This window comes from Hemiscyllium ocellatum, chromosome 4 (genome assembly GCF_020745735.1).
Source record: "Hemiscyllium ocellatum isolate sHemOce1 chromosome 4, sHemOce1.pat.X.cur, whole genome shotgun sequence".
Taxonomy (NCBI): Eukaryota; Metazoa; Chordata; class Chondrichthyes; order Orectolobiformes; family Hemiscylliidae; genus Hemiscyllium; species Hemiscyllium ocellatum.
In genome coordinates, this window is record NC_083404.1 from 52,573,308 (window position 1) to 52,598,395 (window position 25,088).

General features: G+C 39.7%; 1 protein-coding gene across 1 annotated transcript in view; it reads left to right on the top strand.

The window, feature by feature from the left end:
* washc5 (WASH complex subunit 5) overlaps positions 1-25,088 on the top strand; it is a 65,273-nt gene that overhangs the window by 33,942 nt on the left and 6,243 nt on the right. Inside the window, exons 14-24 of the mRNA XM_060823193.1 lie at positions 800-910; positions 2,630-2,770; positions 3,721-3,801; positions 5,665-5,766; positions 6,367-6,546; positions 10,586-10,710; positions 14,585-14,747; positions 15,636-15,738; positions 16,770-16,849; positions 19,952-20,055; positions 21,484-21,613. Coding sequence (XP_060679176.1) covers positions 800-910; positions 2,630-2,770; positions 3,721-3,801; positions 5,665-5,766; positions 6,367-6,546; positions 10,586-10,710; positions 14,585-14,747; positions 15,636-15,738; positions 16,770-16,849; positions 19,952-20,055; positions 21,484-21,613 — 1,320 coding nt within the window. The remainder of the gene's footprint in view (positions 1-799; positions 911-2,629; positions 2,771-3,720; positions 3,802-5,664; positions 5,767-6,366; positions 6,547-10,585; positions 10,711-14,584; positions 14,748-15,635; positions 15,739-16,769; positions 16,850-19,951; positions 20,056-21,483; positions 21,614-25,088) is intronic.

Sequence of the window (25,088 nt, forward strand, 5' to 3'; positions counted from 1 at the left end):
GAATAGATCGAGTAGACAGTCAGAAACTTTTTCCCCGGGTACAACAGAGTGTTACAAGGGGACATAAATTTAAGGTGAAGGGTGGAAGGTATAGGGGAGATGTCAGGAGTGGGTTCTTTACCCAGAGAGTGGTGGGGGCATGGAATGCGCTGCCCGTGGGAGTGGTAGAGTCAGAATCATTGGCGACCTTTAAGCGGCAATTGGATAGGTACATGGATGGGCGCTTGATCTAGGATAGATGTTTGGCACAACATCGTGGGCCGAAGGGCCTGTTCTGTGCTGTATTGTTCTATGTTCCCCCTTTTGTATTCCACCTTCCTTGACTTAAAAGAAACAATGTTTTGTTTGTTTTCTCATTTCACTTTTGTACCGGTCTCATAACTTTTCATGCTTTTTATATATGAATTCCTAAATTACTCTGCTCCTTCTATAGTTCTAAACTGTCTAGCGGTTATATATTTTAAAAATCTGAATTATTTTCTTGGGTTGAAAGCGATTGACTTCACATTTCCCTGGCTGAGCACCAGCTGCTATGGTTTTGCCAACTCAGTTGGTCATTACCCATTTATCTATTGATGCTACATACCGTACCCCCTGCTGTGTTTACAGTGCTCAATTCCTTCATTTTAAGGGATAACTAGGAATGGGCAATAAATACAGGCCTTGAAAGCGGTGTACATATCCTGAGGATGAATTTTTTTTTTTTTTTAGCAGTAAAACTAATCAGTATTATCAATACTTCTCAGATGTAATGATTAATAAGTAATATTTAGGTGGATAATTTGTTCTGCTGTTTCAGTTGGCATCAGCCCTTGATCTTCCACTGATGAGAATTAATCAGGCCAATAGTCCAGACCTTCTGAGCGTGTCCCAGTATTATTCTGGAGAGCTGGTGGCCTATGTTAGAAAGGTGAGTCTTGTGAGCTGGAATAAATGTCTACTTTGATCTATTGAATTATGACTGTTAGCTGTGTGTTTTGAATAGAGCTGTATATTTCAATTTCCCTATAGAATTACACCCTATACAGAAATTCACTTGAGTACATCAATCCTTCTTCTCCCCTGGTATCTCTTGATATTCTTCCTCTGTTGTCGCTGACTTTCAGTTCTTCTTATTGACTCCATTGATGCCTTTATTTCCAGTAGTTCCACAATCTCCACACTCAAATCTGTAAATGACTGCAACTGGTTTGGCCATTCATCAGGTCTGGCTTAATCATTTCAAATTTTGCTACACCTAGCCTCTCCTCTGCTTAACAATGCTTGATGATTGTTCTGGGTAATAAAGTTGACTGTGGGCTCCTTTTAAGTTTATTACCATCATTCTCCTTGTGTTCTTGCTCTCTCACCTCTAGTAAGGACCTTCTGGATTTTTTTTGTCATAAGTCGGCTATCAGTTTGTTTCCCTTGTGCACCAATTCAGAACCTTCCCTCCTGCTGTAACCCTGCATCTTTTGTCTTTCTCACTATTTTGCTCCACCTTTCACCATAGCTGATCTGTCACATCATTTGAGACCACCTGCTGAGTTCCCAATGCAATTTATATTCGACTCCTACTAGCCTCCTTTCCTGCTTTGTGCTATCTTCTATGATTCCATCTTCGGCATCACTTCACCTCCTTTTCAGAACTGCTGTTCATGCCACCAAATCCAGCTCAAGAAAATACAACATCAGCTTTGATTCCTGGCAGAAACTCCGTATCCTTGTTCCTTCCGTTTCCTTCCTCGACTGTATCAGACCCTGTAACCTATTGGATTCTAAGTTGGAAACTCATTCTTCTTTTCATCACAAAGACCATATGCCTCTAGCTTGGTAACATTTCCTACCTTTATACCTACTTGCAGCCTATCTGCTGCTGAAATCTTAATTCATGGTTTTGTCTTCCCTAATCTTGCTGTCGACCTCTATTCTGCTCGCTGTGTAATGTTCTGCATATACACCTTAAAAAAACTCTGTTGTACAAATTCAGGTCTACATCAAGTTGCAATTAGTTATCATTTGCACCCGAGATTTAAGTTCTGGTTTGTTTCAATCATTACATTACTTCACCCATCTTTATTTTAATACTATCTCAGTTTCACCCCATGCTCACTGCCCACTCCAGTTCTTTGGTCATCCATTCGGTGCCCCTCCTTAATCCACTATTGACCTATCTGTTGGCCATCTAGTTCCCATTGCTTTGGAAACCTGAGCCGAATGTTCTCTACCTATTGAAACTCTTTGACAAAGATCTTGTTTATCGCCAATCTGTTGGTTTGTGTCCCATTTTCCTTTATAGTCTGTGAAGCCCTTTGAGAGACATTTTTTATATTAAGAGTTTGTAGAAATTCAAGCTCCTGCTGTTTTAGTTGGTTTAATGGACATTTTGTCCCATCCAAAACATCTTGTTCAGTATTTGACTCTGCACGTGATTTCTTGCTTGCTTATTGTTTCATTCCACCAAATTGTTGGTATTTCATGTTGATTGCATGTTTAAGTTGAAATTAGATCAAACTTTTGATTGAATTTTTAATGAATATGGCACATTAATGTGTGAAAAGCCTTGTGTTTAATCACCTGCGATGGTGAAATCACTGGAAAATGTAATGGTATATTTTTAAAAAATTGTCACTTTTTATTGCTGTTCTAGGTTTTGCAGATTATACCAGAAAGTATGTTCACATCTTTAGCAAAAATTATCAAGCTACAAACACACAGCATTATGGAAGTGCCAACTCGATTGGATAAAGACAAGCTGAAGGACTATTCCCAGCTTGTTGCAAGATATGAGGTATTAGGGGATGGTGGATTTTGGACAGGTCAGAGAATTTAGAGGTCATTGGTGTTGACTAATGGGTGGCACGATGGCACAGTGGGTGGCACGGTGGCACAGTGGTTAGCACTGCTGCCTCACAGCGCCTGAGACCCGGGTTCAATTCCCGACTCAGGCGACTGACTGTGTGGAGTTTGCACGTTCTCCCCGTGTCTGCGTGGGTTTCCTCCGGGTGCTCCGGTTTCCTCCCACAGTCCAAAGATGTGCAGGTCAGGTGAATTGGCCATGCTAAATTGCCCGTAGTGTTAGGTAAGGGGTAAATGTAGGGGTATGGGTGGGTTGCGCTTCGGCGGGTCGGTGTGGACTTGTTGGGCCGAAGGGCCTGTTTCCACACTAAGTAATCTAATCTAATCTAATCTAATCTAATTCATGGTGGAGGGCTCTTGCTCTGTTTTTGTTGATGTTGGTACAGTTAAAGCATGGTGGTGAAAAGACATTAGGACTCTTAGATGGTGCCATTAAACTTGGCTGCTAATGCAGGTTTCTTGTTAATTAGTCTCTGCTATTACCTTGGTGATGTTTCTGAATTGAATTGTAAAAAGGATTCCATCTTCACCGAATTTTGGCGCTGTGCTTTTGTTCTTGTCACATCACCTAATTTACAGGTGATCTCATGGTGACAATGACATATTGAATTTTCTTCCAACAATGAAAGAATTGGCGGTCAATTTTTGCTGATACTACTTTAATTAAGAGAGCACTGTATGCGTCTGTTCCACATCTACCTGCCCAACTGGCATCTCTTTTGACAAAAGCCGTCAATGTTGTCTTGAACGGTTAGTGCTATTTATGGAGTGAGTGATTATGGTGAATGTTAACTGATAGCACATGTCAAAAGACAAAATAAAAATTGAATTGGAATCTAGCTTTTTTTAAATTGTTATTTCTCATATCCTTTTTGCTCAAAGGTTGCAAGACTTACTCATGCAATATCAATTTTCACTGAAGGCATTCTCATGATGAAGACTACCCTTGTTGGCATCATCAAGGCAAGTGAAAATGTTTGAAGATATGTTTTGTCATGGCTGAGCGCTGAGATCTGAGATTGTTTTGCATTCTGGTTTCTGAAACCAGAAAACTATTCAATGTGTCAACTGTTAATTGCAACTTGGGTTCTGGTAGTCTGTGATGAAACATAGAAGGGTCATAGTCAATTCAAATGGTACTAGGTGCTTCTCCAGACTATTGATTAAACAAAATCTCCACAACTGGATGGTGCAATATTGGGGGAAAGGATAATTTATGGATAATTTCAAAGGGCAAGGGTTTTGGCATTAAGAAAGCTTCCTTCAAAAAAAAAATTCCCAACAAATAGGAAATACATTTTATTTTTGCACCTTAATTGTATGAGAAATGCACGAACAGAGTGGATTAGGTTTGGAGAAGGTGGTTTAGCTGTTAACTTTAATGATAAAACAAACACTTGAAATGAAATGTTCTTATTGTCCACTTTTTGGTTCCAGAATAAAGTCAGCTGCTGCTATTTGTAATTGTCTCTGCTTTATTGCTCCTCACTATGCGGTTCACAACTTCTGTTGTGGGGAGAGTTCAGTGGAGATGTATCCTCACACTGTGCTGCCAATTTTATTAGATGGTTCTGTCATCTGAGAGTGGGCAAATACATAATCCCTGACTGCACAATGCATGACTGAACTTGGTGTACTCGTAAATGCTATTTTAATGAAACTTCACTGTGAAAGTTCAAACTGTAGCAGTACTTTGAAGTAACTAATTATAAGGTTACACTGAAGCAAGCTTTGTGGTGCGTTGCCATGTTGTGACAATATGTGGATTTGTAGCGGCTGCGTACGCACTGTTCTTGACCACTGTAGCTTGATGCTGAGCAGCTGGGTATTTGTTACGGAGGCGTGGCAAGCAGTTTTCTCGCTATTCCTAAAAACTACAAATGAAAGAAGGGAAGCCTGGAGGCAGATTGCTTTCTCATCCTTTTAATTAGTGATGCAAATAGAAAGCAAGTTTTAAAAAATGCATTTCATTTTCCTTTAATGAAATTATAATTTTAAATAATGCACTTTCTTGGAGAAACATGCTTCATGGTTCATATTTTAAAAAGTAGTTTATAAGTTTCAGAATCAAGCACTCTTCAGTAATTCTGTTCTGCTGCCTTAAAGGTGGGTGGGGGAATTTCATTTGAGTAATGCATTTTTAAAAATCCAAACCTGTGGAGCAAGAAATTTCAGAAATAAATGAAAACAACTAGAATGATTGGAGCAGGCTGATAAATATTCAAGAAAGCAGCAATTTCCACAGGCCGCACTACCATCCATAAGTAACACTATCAAGCTAGGTAACCTACCAATGCCTGCATCAATGTAGTTGTTTTGCACAGTCCTTCCCAAACCTTTTTTAAAATCCCCAGACTTTGTGAATCCCTGTTTTGGTAGGTGTGAGAGGTCTTGAATAAGAAAAGGCAAGGTACCTCTAGTTAAATGTGAACACTTACCTGTTCATAAGCATTTATTTTGGAGTGGCAATCTGGCCTAAATGAACCGTCCACTTGGGCTGTGACCTCCAATAACAATCAAACACTAGCGCTGATAGGGTCATTATGGTTTCAGACAGCAACTGGAGCTCCACAAAAGCAATTTTTGTCTTAAGCTTCTGACCCTAAAATCTCAAAACCTGCCTTGCATCTTTCCCCTCAAACTATCCATTTCATTGTTTTCATTTAATGGTGGTGTCCCAAATGTTCAGTCAGATTTGCTTGGCTTATGATGTTAATAAGGAGGATACTTGAGAGCAAGACAACTTTACGTGGAAATTTAAGATTAAGTTTTTCTTTCAGAGGAGGTTTAGAATTACAAATCAGTTTTTCTTTTTCTTTTTAATAGGTGGATCCTAAGCAGTTGCTGGAAGATGGTATCAGGAAGGAATTGGTCAGAAGGGTTGCCTTTGCCCTTCACAAAGGGCTGATTTTTAACCCAAAAGCCAAGGTGAATGGATGTGATAATTGTACTATGTAATGTTTCTTATTAGTTTGGAGTTTTGGGTCAGACATTGGAAGGTTTTTTTGAATCCCTGAAGTGGAAAAGTTTAACGGTTGCAGGGTAGGAGGACTGTAGTATTGACTGGCCCTTGCTAACTTGTCACTCGCTAACCCTGAAGTCAGAGTCAGCTTTTCAGCAAAGGTATACAGCACTTGATTTAGATGTTCATGGGTCATCTGGTTATAGATGCATTGCACCAATCCCTGTGTAAATCTGTGATGAGTAAATTTGTTAACTTTTAGGTAGAGACTGTACACTGGGGGGAGAAGGAAAATGAGCCCAGGTCCTTTTATACAGTTGAAATCATCGTTTACTGTTTTAGCAAAACATCATGTCATTTCAGACGGCTGCCTATAATCAAGTTTATTGAATGTACTTCTGATATGCACAGAGTTTAGATGCACTCTAATATTCTCATTATTCAGAATTTCTAGCTTTTGATTGCAGAGAATCGAAAAATTTATTCTCAACCGAGCTGTCAAGTGCTATTCATTATGATTTATAGTATTATAAAAGCTTCAAACACTTGGTGTTGCTCTGACACAGACTAGTGAACTGATGCCCAAACTGAAAGAGATGGCTGCCACGATGGATGGATTCTACCGTTCATTTGAATACATACAAGATTATGTCAGCATTTATGGGCTGAAGATATGGCAGGAAGAAGTGTCTCGAATAATCAACTACAATGTGGAACAAGAGTGCAATAATTTCTTGAGGACAAAGGTAATTCTCAAATAAATCTTCAATGAACATAACTACTTTTTGTATCATTTTTTGCGTTTTAATATTTTAAGGTTCTTCTGCCCCATCTGTTTGCCCTGTTATGTTCAGCCCTTTTTATCTACCTGCCTGATGCTACTGCAGCCATGGCCAGTTGGTGATAGTGCACCTACCTGACAGTGATGCGTGTGTGTCCGTATCTACTCCCAGGAAACCAGTTGGTGAAAGATAGCATGGGAATTCATCTTTACCTGGTCTTGCATTATTTACAATGTTAAGACCGGTACTGGAGGAATGCACTGCCTTTCTAGTCCCGCTACTCCATGGTCACATTCTTTAAAAAACTTATTCTGGTTACCAGGATGATTAATTAAGATTTTCTGGCTTGTTATAAAATCAAAATTTGAATTATTAGTTATTTATTGAATAACATGCAGTGTCAGTAATATAGAAGTATAAATGGTTATTCCTCTGAACAGTCCCAAAGTACATACACAATCCTCGCTGTCACAAGAGAAAATAACAGATCTTTGCAGAGATGGATAAATCCCAACCAAATCATGTAGGGGTTTGCAACAAAACAAGCAGCATCTTATTTTTAAAGAAAAAACTTATTGTAAAAGAATCACTTGAGCTGTTCCCAGATTTTGAAAATAATTCCACTTTCCAAAATCCTTCAAAACTTAAATCTTCCAAGCAACATTAAATATGAAGTGTTCTTGGAACAACATAATCAATCTTTGTCTTACCATTTATTTACATATAAAAATGTTATATGCAAATGCCTCACAGTTTAATAAGTATCTCCTTATGTTTGTTCAAGTTAAACCCCACTTAATGGCCTCTGCCTGCATTTGATCAAACACAATTCATAGATATTTAAGGTGTTTTTTGAGAATTTGTGCTTCTCATTGTTCATAATTATATGCTGCAAGTAAAGTAGCAAAATATGCTCTTAATTTTATGATCTATTTTTCAACCTGCACGAGGGGGGCCATCTTGTAGCTCAGTGTTAATGACCCCTGAACCAAGAGGCATGGATTCAAGTCCCATCTGTTTCAGAGATGTTTAGTAACATCCCTGAACAGATTGATAGAAAAGTAGGCAAGAAGTGAGGACTGCAGATGCTGGAGATCAGAGTCTAGATTAAAATGGTGCTGGAAAAGAACAATAGGCCAGACAGCATCTTTTTGCTGCCTGACCTGCTGTGCTTTTCCAGCACCACTCTAATCTAGACTCTGATCTCCAGCATCTGCAGTCCTCACTTTTATCTAATTGACTTTGACCTTACTGGAATCCCTTGCAAGCATGTCTACCTTGAAGAAGTTCTCCTCCTCTCTCTACAAAAATCTGAAAGTCTCTCACACTGCAAGTCCCAGGTCATCTCCTCTGCCCTGAAGCTCTTCAACCATGTCCTGAAAGAGAGTCGCAATGTGGACTTCGCCAGTTTCATTCCTCCCCCCCCCCCCCCCTTACCCTTACCCTTACCCCAGTTCCAACCTTCCAGCTCCATACCATCCTCATGACCTGTCCTACCTGCCAATCTTCCTTCCCACCTATCTGCTCCACCCTCCTCTCTGACCTATCACCTTTATCCTCACTCCCATTCACCTGATAGTGCTGAAGCCATTTCAGCTACTTTTCTGTCTCTAAGAGCCCTCTTGTGGTGCAGAGGTTGCATTGGTACCTTTGGACTGGGAGGCCCAGGTAAAAGTCCCACCTGCTTCAGAGGTGTTTAATAACATCTCTGAACAGGTTGATGTGGAGAATAGGTTCAACCTGTAGGACTTTAAAGCAAAAACTGCATCAGTTTTAGTTTAACTCTTCTGTGAGCTTCTAAAAATATAATTACCATGTGGCCTGCTTTGTTTTGCATCTAGCCTCTGGTTTTGAACCACTGTTTAACTTTACTCTTGATTTAAATTTCCAAAAGATAATGTCTGTTAAATTGCTGAAAGAATTTTGGGGTACTAATGATGACTAAGTTGAGATGCGGCATGATAGGTTTAGCTGGCTTGAACTTGTAGTTCCCAAAGCTTTCCATCGATGACTCTGTTTCTCAGTATATTTCTGGGTCTCCTGCAGATTAATTGGTAGAGACTGGTTATTAGGAAATGATCAACAGTTCTATCATGTGAGCACTATGATAATAGAAGGACTGCGAGATGGGCTCTGATATCCTTTAGTCTGGAAATTCTTATCTCTATGGTTGAGACCATTTTAACTCAAGTTTTTAAAAAAGTTTTTTAAAAAATATGCATTATTGTTATTATGTGCATTTGTGTTGATGCAAAATGGTTCAGACTTGTGACTAAATTTTTTTTTAAAATTATTCTTTTATGGGCTGTGGATTTGCTGAAAAACTCAATTTTTGTTGCCCAATGTTAATTGCCCTTAAACTGAGTGGTTTGCTAGGCTATTTCAGTGGGCAGTTAAAAGTTGACCACGTCGCTAGTCGCTCTAGGTCAGATCAGGTAAGGATGGCAAATTTCCTTTTCTAAATGACATCAGTGAACCAGGGGATTTTATTCCAACGGTCCGTACTTGTCATGGTCACCATTACCAAAACTAACTTCATATTCCTGATTTTATTAATTGAATTTAAATTCCACCAGCTAACATTGATTGATTTAAGCCCATGTCCCTGAATAGTTAGCCTTGGTCTCTGGATTACTGGCCCCGTGACATCACCTGGGAAACCTGACTGTGTAAGATCTTCACAAAGACCACCAACATGCTGAGTAACTTCAACCTGATTGCAGTTCATTTTAAATACATTGAAATTCTTGGGCACTCCAAAAAGCTTGTTTCATTTTCAGATTCTGAATCTTGAGTGAGACACTGAAAATGCTTTCATAAAATTGAGTAATAACTCCTGAGGAGTGGAGCAATGCATGCACAGCACCTTTGTGTTTGTAGTCAGTGGTGTAACTCCAATGTTATTATAAACTGCCACATCCATTGAGGTGTGACTTCAGATTGCCATCATAACATTGGGAAACAAAATGAGGAAAAGGCATTGAAATATAGAAAATAGGAGCAGAATTAAGCCATTCAACCTTTGAGTTTTCTCCCCTGTTCAATATGGCCATATTCATAATAGGGCCCTGTATCCCTTGGATCCCTTTATCCCTAAGAATTATATCTATCTTTTTCTTGAAAACATTCAATGTTTTGGCCTCAAGTAATTTCCGTGGCAGAGGATTCCACAGGCTCACTATTGTCTAATGGAGAAATTTCTCCTTAGGCTATTTAAGACTATGTTTTATTCTTAAACTATGACCAGTGAATTCAGAACAGGGGTCATCAGGAACATCCTTCTTCCATTTACACTTTCTAGTCCTGGTAGAATTTTGTAGGTGGAATGCTGGGAAACTAATGGAAATAAGAAAATCTTAGTCACAGTAGTTTGTGTGTGCTTTACATAAAGAATGATAGGTGAATATTAATACTGGAAAAGGAAACTGAAAATATTAAATCTCTCTGCTAACTCTGGGAGAGGTTACTTCTCAGGGAAATGCATTTTCCAAAATGTGCTTTGGGTTTTAGCAACTAAACTTGATTTGGAGCATTACATTTCAAAAATCTTCAATATGTTGTTCTGGGAGATGGTGAGGACTGCAGATGCTAGAGAAGTCAAAGTTGATAAAGTGTGGTGCTGGAAAAAGCACAGTAGCTGAGGCAGCATCTGAGGAGCAAGAGAATCACCTATCACCAGCCCCAACCCCCTTTGCCCTGTTTATTTCTCAGCCCCCTTCCCTGTCTGCAGCCCTGACAAAATGTTAAGCCTGAAACATCAACTCTTTTGCTCCTCAGATGCTGCTTGACCTGCTGTGCTTTTTCCAGCAATGTATTTTCCTATTCAACAATGAATTTTCACTTTAAGTAATGGATGGATTCCATTGTCAATGTGCAAAATTATTTTTTAAAAATATTGAAATACTTCTCAGGACAATTGCTGAATTATAATTGATGCTCTAAGAAAAGAACAAGGCTTTGAGATTTCAGTTTTATCAGCAGATCTTTTTTTGTTTTCTTGTAGATTCTAGACTGGCAGAGCATGTACCAGTCCACCCATATTCCCATTCCCAAATTTCAACCGGTCGATGAATCTGTGACATTTATTGGTCGACTCTGCAGAGAAATCCTAAGAATCACTGACCCCAAGTGAGTGTGGTTTTTTACTATAGTCTCTTGTCCAATTGCCTTGCTACTCTCTGAGCATCTTTGTTTTTGTTTGAGGATCAGACTAACTATGAAATGTTGATTGGGGATCAGGAGGCTAGACTCAGCGCAAGAAGAATGACTGACCAAACTGAGATTGGACTGCCAAATCAAAGTCTGCCTCCACAGTTACTTTATCTCCAGCTCCTGAGCTGTGCAGTGTTTTGACCAGGCATTATTCTTCCAAACTGAATGCTAGAAGGTATCACAGTGTACCTGACTTAAGCTTCTTGCACATCTCTCATTTCCATCATCTTCACTGAATAGTGTTTGTCTCCAAGCAGCTCTTTGGAAGGTTAGTTTGAGGCATGAGAGAGGTGCAGCTTTAAAACCATGGGTAATAAAATACAGTGATGCCCTCCATTTATTTAGTAGCACTGTGCTCCTTTCACTGCACCTTGTATAATGTAGCCACCCTGTTTTTAGTGGGTGTATTTGTATCGGTGCATGTGTGACAGAGAAAACTATTTTCTATTTTCTCTTGGCTCAAGTGGTCACAACATTCCACCTGCTTTGAAGAAAAGCTTGGAGGAGGAGCCCTGGCATCTCCAATTTTCTTCGTCTGCTCCTTTTTGGAGATTTCCATGGCACCTGGTTTGTACCTTCTCTGCCTGTGGCCAGCAGTGTCTAAGGAATTTTACTTCCATTTCTTTGAAGCCCCGTTCTCCTTTTTAATCGAACTTTTTGTAATTTCTGATGGCTTTCTGAAATGGCCTATAGTGAATGACCTTCTGAAGTGGCACATTGTACCTCTGTTGTGTCAGATTACTTTAATTCAGTAAAGCAGAGGCTGCTGTCATATTGGGGAAAGAATGAATGGACACAAGAGGCCAGTGATGCACATGTCCAAAAGTGAGCTGCAGTAAGCTGAAAAATTTTTACCTCTTCTAATGATTATTCCTTGTATTAATCAAAAGTTTTTAATATTTTCTTTTAAGTAGCATCTTTCATTACCACTAGATGCCTGAAGCATATTCAAACCAATGAATTAGTGTAGATGGGGCAGCACAATGGCTCATTGATTAGCACTGCTTCCTTACAGCGCCAGGCACCCAGGTTCAATTCCAGCCTCGAGCAACTGTCTGTGTAGAGTTTGCACATTCTCCCCATGTCTGCATGGGTTTCCTCCGGGTGCTCCAGTTTCCTCTCTCAACCCAAAGATGTGCAGGTTAGGTGAGCTGGCTATGCTAAATTGCCCGTAGTATCCAGGGATGTGTAGGTTAGGTGCATTAGTCAGGGGTAAATATAAGATAATAAGGTAGAGGAGTGGTCTGGTTGAGTTCGGAGGGTCAGTGTGGACCTGTTGAGCCAAAGAGCCTGTTTCCACACTGCAGGGATTCTATGATCTATGTAATTGACACACAATCTGTTCTAATAGAGTGAAGTGGCTAATGCTGTAGGAAAGTCTTTGCAGGGATACTTGGGGAAATGACTTCTTTTTACAAGTCAGAAAGAGGCTAAGCAATGAGTGCTGCTTTCGTTGAAATTCTAAATGTATAACCCAGGTTTCATTCTGATTCTTTCGCATTGGTAAAGTATAATGTTGCAGCTTTCTCTCTCTCTGCTGGCACTGTAGTGGACCGTTTGGCTTCTTTCTGTGCTGTAATCATTCTCTGATTATGTTAAAGTCTTATTGTGTATAGTTTACGTCAATAATTTTGCATCACATGCCGTTACGCCTCCTGTAACGCTTTAAATATAAATAAGATACAATAAAATAATAGCAAACAAAATATGCTGGTTGTGAAAAATAAACTTCAACTTTCTTCCCCGCTTCCACTGTCATTGTGATGGGTTCTTGAAAATCTAAGGACTGATGTTATGACTTAAACCACTTTTATCATAAGCGAGCTTTAATGCTTCAGTTTGTCAATTTTGGTAATGGAATAATTGAAGATAAACGAGATGCCAAATATAGTTTGAAAGAAGGGCATTTGATCCCATTGTTACTATGGATTAGCATGGAGTTGATGGGTTGAATAACATCCTGCCTTGGTATAATACTTTATGATTCTATGTGTCTGCTGTATCAGGCTCAATAGGTATATTTATGAAAGGAACTGGAGGTTTCTGCTCTGTAATAATGCTCTACAATGAATCCAGCAAAATGTCAGAGTACCACACATTTAACCTTGTGCTTGTCATCATTCAACCTTTAAAGTACTGCTTTCCATGACGTGAAATTTCCCGGGGCTCCAGCTTTTCAAGAGTGGTCATGTTAAGGAAGTGGTGATTTCACAGCTCAGAGCTGTGCAGGTAGAGAAGGAGTGGAATCAGATGTATAGGACAGGAGGAAGAGTAGCACTTTTAATTAGAGGAATGGACAGGTGTTTCTTTGGGCATGCAGGACGCTCTGTTACATACCTGTTGCCAAGGTCAATGATGTCACAGAACAGTTCAGTAATTTTTTTCTGGGGGAGGCTGAACAGCCAGTGACATGGATAGGAAAGGAAAAGAGGTCCTGAATGCAGGGAGCTATGAACGAAAATAAAAGGCAGGACCTATATAACAGTAGTCTCCTCAGAATTGCTTCCAGTCCTAGTGCTAAGAATCAGTAAAACTGTGCACGAGGTTAGATAACAGATATTTGAGCGATTGGAAGCAGTTCTAGGGCAGACAGGATCTGTACAAATTGGTAGGACCAAGATAATAGGCATATATGTTAGTGCTGTCAGAAAGGGTTTATATCAGATTGGCAACAGATAAAAATGTAAGATAGAGCTTGGATTCTAAGGAAGGAAAACTAGTGAAAGGAAGTAGAAAAGCCCAAGTCAAAGACAAACCAAACAATGGCAAGGATCAAAGTGAAGATAGAATTGATAAACACTCTAGTCTGGAGTTTCCATTAGGGTTGCAATAGCTAAATATCGAGGATGGCTTTCTCGAAGTGGTAGTATATCACAGCATCTCAGCTTAACAATTGGCCTACATTAGAATATAATCTCAGTGGCATTGAGTAGTTCAATTGAAATGTAATTGTTCAGTGACTGAACCTGGTCAGTGGATCCTATAAGGCCATTGAAGTAAACTATACTCCGAAGATGTTCACTTCATTGCAGCAGCTGAAGAAACGGTCACTATTTCAATTGACTGTTGGTTGCAGGTCGAACACACCAAGAGCAGATCGTGAGACTGTATTCCACTAAAATAATTTTGAAGTAATTCACCCTGAGTGAACTTTCAACTTGAGCGTGAAGACAGAATAAAGTTTTGGGCAATTAGGACTAAGATGAGAAATTTCTTCACTCAAAGTGTTGTGTTGTGTATCTTTGGAATTCTCTATTTCTGAGATTTACTGATGCTCAGCTATTAAGTAACTTTAATAGAGATCAGTAGGTTTTTGTTTCTAAGCAAAGTGTAGGAGGTGAAGTTGAGACAGAAATTCAGCCATGGTCTTAGTGAATTGTGGATCAGGCTTGAGGGCCAAATGGCCTACTCTAGACCGTAGTTCTTAGAGTCTTTTGTCATGAACATTGGATTCATCTGAATGTGGGTGGCTGTGTGCCGAAGTATCTGGGCCCAGGCAGTGAACTGGCAGAAACTCAGCATGATGTGGCCAGTTTGGTGGGTGTGGAGTGCTTTTGGCAAAATGGCTTCTACATTGTGGTAACAGGTTGCAGAAACTTGACATAAATGGGTGAAATTTGCATTTTAAGTTTCCAGAACTTGCTGGCTATTTCAGTTGAATCATTCCATTTATGCTGATTAGCTGAGGGGGAAAAATTGAATCTTCAGGTCTCTACTCAAATTGATCCATTTTCTAAGCACTACTTTTAAAGTACATTAAGGTAATCCTTTTCTATTTATTTTGACTTAGAGTGACCTGCTACATTGACCAAATAAACACATGGTATGACATGAAGACTCACCAGGAAGTGACCAACAAACAGCTCTTCTCTGAAATCCAGAATTCCTTGGGTACGTTTGGGCTGAATGGTCTGGATAGACTGCTCTGTTTCATGATTGTTAAAGAGATCCAGGTAAGGTAGCCCTACTGTAGATATGATGTTCAAACATTCTTATTTTAATACTTATGTAAATCTGTACTTGCATCAATGATTAGCGGTGTGTGAATATGTATATTTTTGTAACATTTATGTACGTTTTCTTTATAGCTTCTGCTAGGAATAATGATTTTCTTCTTACTACTTTTGTTATTTCTTTGTGTCTGAACCATTTTTTGGCAGTTATGTTGCTGTATTTAGCTTACAGGGATTGAAAGTGGAACTCCCCTTCTGACATACATGTGTACACTTGCCATCAATTCTACAATGCCTCCCAATCAAATTAAGTACTTACCTGATCAATTCACGGTTAATTGTAATACCGTGCCGCTACCCACTTCAGACTGGTACACAATGTTGTGGTTCATGCAAAACTGAAAACCACTGTCCAGTGTTGTAAAGTCATTAGAAAAGCTCCGTTTATTCTCATGTGAAGTTAGGATAGTTGAACATAAAATAAGTTATTCAGGCCATGTTGGGTTGGGAAAGGTTGAGAGGAAGGCATAATATTTAGTCTTGAGGTATGTCATGATGCTGAGGAACTATAGTTTTGTTTCTTATGTTTAAATATAGATATCATGGGAATATAATGTAAAATGAATGGATAAATAGTTTTATTAATTTGGCCATTTGAGCTAAATGAGAAAAGGACACCAACAAGCAAGATCAAGGCATAAGGGGTCATTTTAGCTCTGCATAATTTTAGCTGTTTCCTTGAGGAAACCAGTCAAATTGGCAGGGTACTTATCTGCTGATGGGATACTCCTGCAGTTTTCATTTTGAACTTGCTCATCTGATTGGGTGAGAGAGGACAATAAGATTATTGATGCTGGTCTTATAAAATTTAATTCTTTTGTTTTATAGATTTTCCTGGGTATGCTTCAAAGAAATGTGCTACGGGATAAGGCTATAATGGACACAATTAAACCCTTTCAGATTCATTTAAATTCAGTGAAAGGAATCATAGGTAAGTCATTTTACTAAGGAAGGCATCCAGAGGGCATATTCTGTGGCACCTTCTGGCATTATCTCTTCTACCCAATTTTTGTACTACAAGTGCATTATTATTTAATGTTTTATTCTACATGGGTGGAGAAGTAATTTGAAAAGCATGTATAACATTTTTTGAATGAGAAATATTCAGTCTTAAAGTAGAAGTTCTTGGGACTTTTTTGTAAAAAGGTCTATTAAGTTATTTGACAACAGGTCAAAATTTGCATTTGACATTTGCTGCTCGTCTGAAAAGCTAATGTTTCAGATTTTTGTGGGAGTACAGAAGCCTGTGATTTTGAGTTTAGTTGTTCCTCTCATTTCCAACCTGCACAAGTCAGTTTTGGGCTGGAAAGTAAAGCCTACACACATGGGAGCACTGAATTCATATGTGGATTTCATCCTTCTCCAAGTGACACTTTCCCTATTGTTGAGCCTTTAGCTGAAAAACTTCACACATTTCATGAACATGCCACATTAGAATGAGGTGCTGAGGTCGAACAAGATTCAGCCACATTTTCAAGTTAGAGACAAGAGCAAGAAGCTACAAGTTAAACTGATCCGAAGTTTCTATGTAAATGTAGCTGTCAATGCAGCCTGAGTATAGTGTGGTGTTAAATATTCTATTGTAATTTTAAAATATGAATGGTTTGAACTAACAATTGTTAAAATGAATGAGATGTCACTTACTTTCTATTGAGTTCTGTTCAGTGCTGTTGTTTTGCTGGATGTTTTGCCTGAAACACTGCATAAATAAAGTGATTCCATCAAATAGACCCCATAAATCCTGCTTTCTTACTGGTTCCTTCAGTATGTCTCAGTGAAGCGACAGAGGGTTGGATGTTTTACTGTTTCAGTGAGATGACTGGTGACTCTTTGATAGGGAGGAGGCTGAGTAGATTAAATGTATGAAATAATTATGAATACAAAAGACTTTAATAAAATAAAGCACAAACCTTAATTTGTGGATGGCTTACTGTATTGTAATTTTGCTTCTATGAATTTTAGCAAATTCCAGCAAAGTATATTCAGCTGCAGTGCAGAAAACCCAGAAGATCTGGTCATCTTACCAAGATTCCATTCTAAAGGTAATCTGTTTATATTTAGATATGCCTGATACGTTGGGTTTTCTCCTTGAGTTTTGCTTTGTGTTATGGAAGTTTCTGTTTTACAGTGAATGCAACTTTTTAAAAAAAGAATTCTTGCTTAATTGGGAATACTGTGTTGAAGCAGCATTGTACTTTGGCACAGTGTGAGTTTATGATTTTCAGGTAACCAACCTTATTAATCTTATCAATCTCCCAATTCCAAGTGGAAAGTCAAGTCTTCAGAACACAAAGCAGATAACAAATGAAGTGAAATAGTGTAGAACTGTTGTGAAGTTTTATTAATGCGTGTGTTTATTCATTGGTTCATTTGTAAAGTCAGTTTATCTTACCTCCATTGGCTGCAAGTGAGATACCTGCATTTTGAAGGTTCCTTTGCCTTTCATCTTTGTGAAGTTGCCTTGCACCATATAGGTGCAAGGATGGCCACCCTGAATTTAGGAGCTTCACTGAAGTGGCCCCCTGCTACTTTGCAGTAGGTTGCTAAAAGAAATAAGTTTTTGAACTGGAGAGTGTGATTGTCATATACTACCTACTTGTATTAAAGACAGGTTGAAAATAATAAACGTAAAGCGAGTTGTCACAGTGAATGCTGTTTCCAAAACGTTGCTTCTTTCTCATCCATAGAATGTTCCCAAACATTTGTAGCTAATTATTTTCTGAAAAGAAAACAAAATGTTGTATCTGCCAGAAATTTGAAATAAAACCGAAAATGTTCAAGATAGTCAGCAGGCCATCAGCATCTGTCAAGCAGAAATATTTTCAGGTTGAGTCAAAAGGTTTCTCACTCTACAGATGCTACATCACTTTCTGGGTATTTCCAGCCATCAGGTTCGTAAGTACTTTAGAGTTATAAAGATTTACAGCATGGCAAAAAGCCCTTCAGCCTCTTGCGTGCATGTCAGTCACAAACAACCACCTAACTAATCTAATTCCATTTTCCAACACTTAGTACATAGCATTGAATACCTTTGCAAATACACATCTAAATGCTTAAATGATATGAGGGGTTTCTGCCTCTACTACCGTTTACAGGCAGTGATTTCCAGATTTCATTCAGGCTCTGGGGGAGGCAGAAATTCCTGTCATCTGATTTACTGATCAGCCCTCCGACATTCAATGCCTAATTATACACACAAACCACAAATGGCAAGTGTCCCAACGCTGACCTCTGTCAGACCCCACTGGACAGAGACTTCTAGTAAGATGCCTGTCAACCTCTGATTCCTGTCACTCAGGCATTTGTGGATCCAATTTGCCAAATTTCCCTGGACCCCATGGGCTATCAGTCTCTCATGCGGGACCTTATCAAAAACCTTGTTGAAGTCCAAGCAGACCAGCTCAAAAACATTGCCTCTCTAATATTCCTCTTTTAAAAATTAAATCAAATTGGTCAGATGTGATCTTCTCTTATCAAAACAAGGTGTAACACAGTGGATCAGTGGTTAGCATTGCTGCCTCACAGCGCCAGGGATCTGTGTTTAATTCCACCCTCTGTGAATGTCTGTATGGAGTTTGCACATTCTCCCTGTGTCTGCATGAGTTTCTTCCACGTGCTTCAGTTTCCTCCCATAGTCCAAGATGTTTACGTTAGGTTGATTGGCCATGCTAAATTTTCTGTAGTGTCTAGGGATGTCTAGGTTAGGTGGATTAGCCACGAGAAATATAGGATTAGGAGGGTAGAATAGGGGGTGTGTCTGGGTGGGATGCTCTTTGGAGAGTCCGAGCGGACAGATTGGGTCAAATGACCTGCTTCTGCACTGTAGGGATTCTATTGTACTATGCAGATTAATTCTGTCCCTCCAAATTGCTTCCAATAGTTTTCCCATCACTAAGATTATACTGATTGGCCTATCATTTCCTGGCTTTTCCCTTGCTTCGTTTTTGAATAACGATACGATACCAGCTGTCCTTCTGTGGCATAAGCTTTCGGAGCGCTGCTCATTCATTGGGTGAAGTGTTCCTTTACGTGATGAAGGAGCAGTGTTCCCAATGCTTGTGATTTCAAATAAACCTGTTGGACTATAACCTGGTGTATGACTTCTGACTTTGTCCACCCCAGTCTAATACTGGCAGCTCCTTGTCACAAGTATTGTCACGACTTAAACCAACTTTTGCAGGGCTACTTCTGATTTTATTTTCACATGACAATAGTTTAGAATGCAGTACTTTGCCCCTTGAAGCTGTGGGGAGTTATGTCAGATATAGGCCACATACTTCCAGCTGTCTTTGTGAACAGCAGAGAATTGTAACTAGTTGTTAAAGTAACAGCAGTGAAGTTTTATGCTGGTGGGTCATTAAAACAACCTTGAACTATCTCAATAACCGATGTCAATCTGCAGTGTGTGTGTGGCTTTGGTGAGTATTTTATGGAAATTTATGCCATGAATTAGAGAAGGTTTTTGTGTGGCATGGTGAGGGTGATGAATCATGGAAGCAGTTTTTGATTCCTTAACATTCTTTTCTGCAATGTTGAATGTTTTACTTGGAGACCTATTCAAACTTGAGTCAAAATTCATACATTTAGACAGAGTTGAACTGTGTAAGCCAGTTATAATGTAAAATATTCTAAAGCCTTGTTTACACATCATAAAATTACCAATTTATTAATGCACTGGCATGCACGGTGGCACAGTGGTTAGCACTGCTGCCTCACAGCGCCTGTAGACCCGGGTTCAATTCCCGACTCAGGCGACTGACTGTGTGGAGTTTGCACGTTCTCCCTGTGTCTGCGTGGGTTTCCTCCGGGTGCTCCGGTTTCCTCCCACAGTCCAAAGATGTGCGGGTCAGGTGAATTGGCCAAGCTAAATTGCCCGTAGTGTTAGGTAAGGGGTAAATGTAGGGGTATGGGTGGGTTGCGCTTCGGCGGGTCGGTGTGGACTTGTTGGGCCGAAGGGCCTGTTTCCACACTGTAAGTCTAATCTAAAAAAAAACCTTGTGGAATTGCTACATTGAAAGAATTTGGGACTAATCTGATAAATTTGCTGCTAAGTTTATGAATACTTATATCCAGTAACAAAATGCCCTCATTCTATTTTGTCAACTGTGGGATTGATCTTTGTCCTGTTTATTTTTTTTGTGTAGGTGGGACAGATGCAAATATTGAGACAGCAGATTGCCAATGAACTAAGCTATTCATGCAAGTTTGACTCAAAACACCTCGCAGCAGCATTGGAGAATCTCAATCAGTAAGGACACATTTTGGGTACTACAAACAGGAATTCTTACATGAGCACAGAATTTCACAGTCCATTATACACACCTTCCACCTGACCATGTTGCATTAAGCATTCAGTGGTTCTAATGCTTGTTAAAAGGAAAGAGTTAAGTACAGTTCAGTAGTGGTACTTACTCTGAGTTATTTCTTGATGCTAAAGTCAATGTTCACATATTTATTTTTGATTGTCTTCACTAAGCTTTGAAATCATCTGTTTATTGGAGCAGATTTCAGGGATAATGAGTTGCTTTTGAATTTGAATTTTGCTGTTAATATCGGAACAAGCACAGATCAGTTAGCTCCCCCTCGCGTTTTCCACCATTTTGAGTGATCTCTGACTTAACTCTGGATACCGATCTTTATCCCCTATCCCTTCATACATTTGGCTAACATCAATCTTTCAAATGATTTACTATCAATTGCTGTTTGCCAAAGAGAGTTCCAAACTTCTGCCATTCTTTGTGCCTTTAATATTTTAAGGTGAGGATCTAATTAGGTGTCAGCCATGGTTCAGTCAGTCGCACACTTCTGAATTATAAAGTTCCAGGTTTACATCCTAACCCAGGTCCTGAGCACAAAAATCAAGGCTGAAATTCCAGTTCAATACTGAGGGAGCACTGCACTGTTGGAGATATCATTTTGAAATCAAATGTTAAATGAAAGCTACAACTGTTTGCTTGGGTGGATGTCAAAGATACAAGAACACTATTTTGAAGGAGAGCTGAGGGTTTCCCCAGAGTTCTGACCAATTATTTATCCCTCAATTAATATTATCTGTTCATTATCACATTCTGTCTGTGGGACCTTATTGAGCTGAAACTAGTTGCTACGTTTCTTGCATTATATCAGGTTCGAGCTTCAAAAATACTTCATTCGTTGTAAAGCACTTTGTGGTTGCAAACAGTGTTATCTAAATGCAAGTCCTTCCTTGGTTCAGAATATGTTCTCTACACCTGCCCGTCCCTATTGTCTCCAAGACACACTAACCAATAAAAATAGGTTCTGCTGACTCTCTGTTCCCCTCAATATCTTTAAAGTTTCAATCAGATCTTCCATAAGCCTTCGAAGTTCCAGCCAAACTTAATTTGTGTAGTCCCTCATGGTAGGCAAACATAACCAGTTTTTTCTCTGATAATCTCATAATCAACAGTATTCCATATAATAACTCATTTTGTTGGTTTATGTGAAAGATTAATATTGTCCAGGTCACTGGGGCAATCTCCAACTCCTGTTTGCATTGTGCCATGGAATGTTTTATGTCCACTTGTATAGGCGGAGTGAGGGTTAATTTAACCTTGTATCATCCGAAAGGGGAACAATATTTAAAAACGTTGTTTTCAAGATAAGCTGTATATTTTAGAATCTTTCTGTAACCTACAGTATGATGTTTTCTGTTCAGATCTCTGTTGGCTGATGTTGAAGCACACTATCAGGATCCTACATTACCTTACCCTAAAGATGATAACACATTACTTTATGAAATCACAGCTTACATGGAGGCTGCTGGCATTCATAACCCTCTTAATAAGGTAGGTTTGGGAGGAGCAATACTTTGTCATTTACAGACTGAAAAAGAAATGTAACATACAACTTAAGTTGCATTATGAAATACTAGAATATGATCACTATTCGTGATCAGTTCAGTTTCTAACCTCAGCACTTAATCTCTGTTTAAGAAAATACCCAGAGAATTGCAGATGCTGGAAATCAGAGAAAAACAGAATTTGTTGAAAAACTTCAGCAGGTTTGGCAGCATTTGTGGAGAGAATGTTTCAGGTCCAGTGACCCTTTAGAACAGTTCTGAGTTGTAACCGGTTAGACTACAGAGGGTAAGTTGTTACTTAGCCTCTGTAGTCTAACCAGTACCATTTGGGTTAATCAATGATAGGCTCTGTTGCATGTGTGTTCCTAGAGCAGGCTTCTTCTTTTGTACCTTTTTTATTGAAGTGTTTTAGAAATATTAGTCATTCTGGTGTCACCCTGATATTATTTGTGCTTTTAAGTGTTTCTTTGCATGTTACTAACAAATAGTTATATACAACGTCTTTTCTTCATTTCTGTTTTTGGTATCATTCTCACTCCATTCCATTCCCCAGCATTTTTTCCAATCATCCCCATCCTCCACATGTACACCAGTGGGGTATCTCCACCAATTAGTTATTCTTTGAACTATTCCTGGAGCCTGAATGCCAGAAAACCATTCAACTGTGGGATATTCAGGCTGAGCCACGATATTATGCACACTCACTCGCTGTCACCCTCCTCCCCTTTCTTAATACTTGTTCTTAGTCATATTAACTTTTCTCCTTCCTTGGTAAGAGGATTTGGGGACCAGCTTTGACCCTTAGTTATTGCTTCAGCTGGCGTTTGATTACTTGTTGCAGACTGAAAGTTGAAACCTGGGATCTTCCTTGCCAACACAGTTCAGTATCACAGCACTTTTACTTACCAGCACCGATTGATCAGTTACATGATGGCCCAACCAGCATTGGTGATGAGATTAGTTTGAAAGCATTAATTGGTGCCACTATTCATCAAGACTTGATGTTCAAAGATGTAGGTGATTAATAGTGTTCCAACAAAATTTGTGATATAATCCTAACTCCTTTAACAATGAGAACTCTGTGGGAAGCTAGAGAAGTGATTGCTGGGCCTCTTGCTGAGATATTTGTATCATCAATAGTCACAGGTGAGGTGCCAGAAGACTATTGGCAAATGTGGTGCCACTGTTTAAAAAGGCGGTAAAGACAAGCCAGGGAACTATAGACTGGTGAGCCTCACCTCAGTGGTGGGCAAGTTAGATTAGATTACTTACAGTATGGAAACAGGCCCATCAGCCCAACAAGTCCACATCGACTCTCTGAAGAGCAAACCACCCAGACCCATTCATCTACATTTACCCCTTCACGTAACTATATGGGCAATTTAGCATGGCCAATTCACCTAACCTGCACATTTTTGGACTGTGGGAGGAAACCAGAACACCTGGAGGAAACCCACGCAGACACTGGGAGAATGTGCAAACTCCACACAGTCAGTTGCCTGAGGCGGGAATTGAACCCGGGTCCCTGGCACTGTGAGGCAGCAGTGCTAACCACTGTGTCACCCACTTTGTTGGAGGGAATCCTGAGGGACAGGACATACATGCATTTGGAAAGGCAGAGACTGATTAGGGATAGTTAACATGGCTTTGTGTGTGGGAAATCATGTCTCTCAAACTTGATTGAGTTTTTTGAAGAAGTAACACAGAGGACTGATGAGGGCAGAGCAGTAGATGTGATCTATATGGACTTCAGTAAGGTGTTTGACAAAGTTCCCCATGGGAGACTGATTAGCAAGGTTAGATCTCACGGAATACAGGGAGAATAGCCATTTGGATACAGAATTGGTTGAAAGGTAAAAGACGGAGGGTGGCGGTGGAGGGTTGTTTTTCAGACTGGAGGCCTGTGACCAGTGGAGTGCCACAAGGATCGGTGCTGGGTCCTCTACATTTTGTCATTTACATAAATGATTTGGTTGCGAGCATAAGAGGTACAGTTAGTAAGTTTGCAGATGACACCAAAATTGGAGGCGTAGTGGACAGTGAACAGGTTTACCTCCAATTACAACAGGATCTGGACCAGATGGGCCAATGGGCTGAGAAGTGACAGATGGAGTTTAATTCGGATAAATGCGAGGTGCTGCATTTTGGGAAAACAAATCTTAGCAGGAATTAGACATGTAATGGTAGGGTTCTAGGGAGTGTTGCTGAACAGAGACACCTTGGAGTGCAGGTTCATAGCTCTTTGAAAGTGGAGTCGCAGGTAGATAGGATAGTGAATAAGGCGTTTGGTATGCTTTCCTTTATTGGTCAGAGTATTGAGTACAGGAGTTGGGAGGTCATGTTGCGGCTGTACAAGGACGTTGGTTAGGCCACTGTTGGAATATTGCATGCAATTCTGGTCTCCTTCCTATCGGAAAGATGTTGTGAAACTTGAAAGGGTGCAGAAAAGATTTACAAGGATATTGCCAGGGTTGGAGGATCTAAGCTACAGGGAGAGGCTGAACAAGCTGGGGCTGTTTTCCCTGGAGCGTTGGAGGCTGAGGGGTGACCTTATAGAGGCTTACAAAATTATGAGGGGCATGGATAGGATAAATAGGCAAAGTCTTTTCCCTGGGGTCGGAGAATCCAGAACTAGAGGGCATAGGTTTAGGGTGGGAGGGGAAAGATATAAAAGAGACCTCTAGGGCAACATTTTCACGCAGACGGTGGTACGTGTATGGAATGAGCTGCCAGAGGATGTGGTGGAGGCTGGTACAATTGCAACATTTAAGAGGCATTTGGATGGATATACGAATAAGCAAGGTTTGGAGAGATATGGGCCGGGTGCTGGCCATTGGGACAAGATTGGGTTGGGATATCTGGTTGGCATGGACGGGTTGGACTGAAGGGTCTATTTCCATGCTGTACATCTGACTCTGACATACTCGAGCTATCTTGGGGAAACGTGAATGCTGGAAATCCTTCATCAGAATTGGGAGAACATTATCAACCAGAAATATCAACTCTCTCTTCAAGGGTAGTGCCTGACCTGAGGTTTTTCAAGTTTTGCTTTGTTCATGTTGTGAACTATCCCACATTGTGCCTGTCAAGATGCAGCTGAGTAATTTAATACATTTTTGTAGCCATTACCTGCATCAAGTATGACTGTTTATTTTTAGATAGAGATTTAACCTACCACTGCTTTGTCCAAAGGTAACTGGAATAACATATAACATGTCAAATCGCTACATGATTTATTGTTATGGCCTCTTCCTGAGTTGTTGATTTTTGGGCTAATGTATTTTGCTGATCGCACTAGTTTTTTTTCCCCCCAGTATTCCCCCAAGTCCATTTGGAACAAGGTTGCAACTTAATCAGATTTATTTCATGTAGCAGCCTTGCAGTTAGCACATTCCACCAACACATCTTGAAGAGTGAAATGAATAGCCTACGCATTAAGGTCTGCAATATGTGTATTTTAT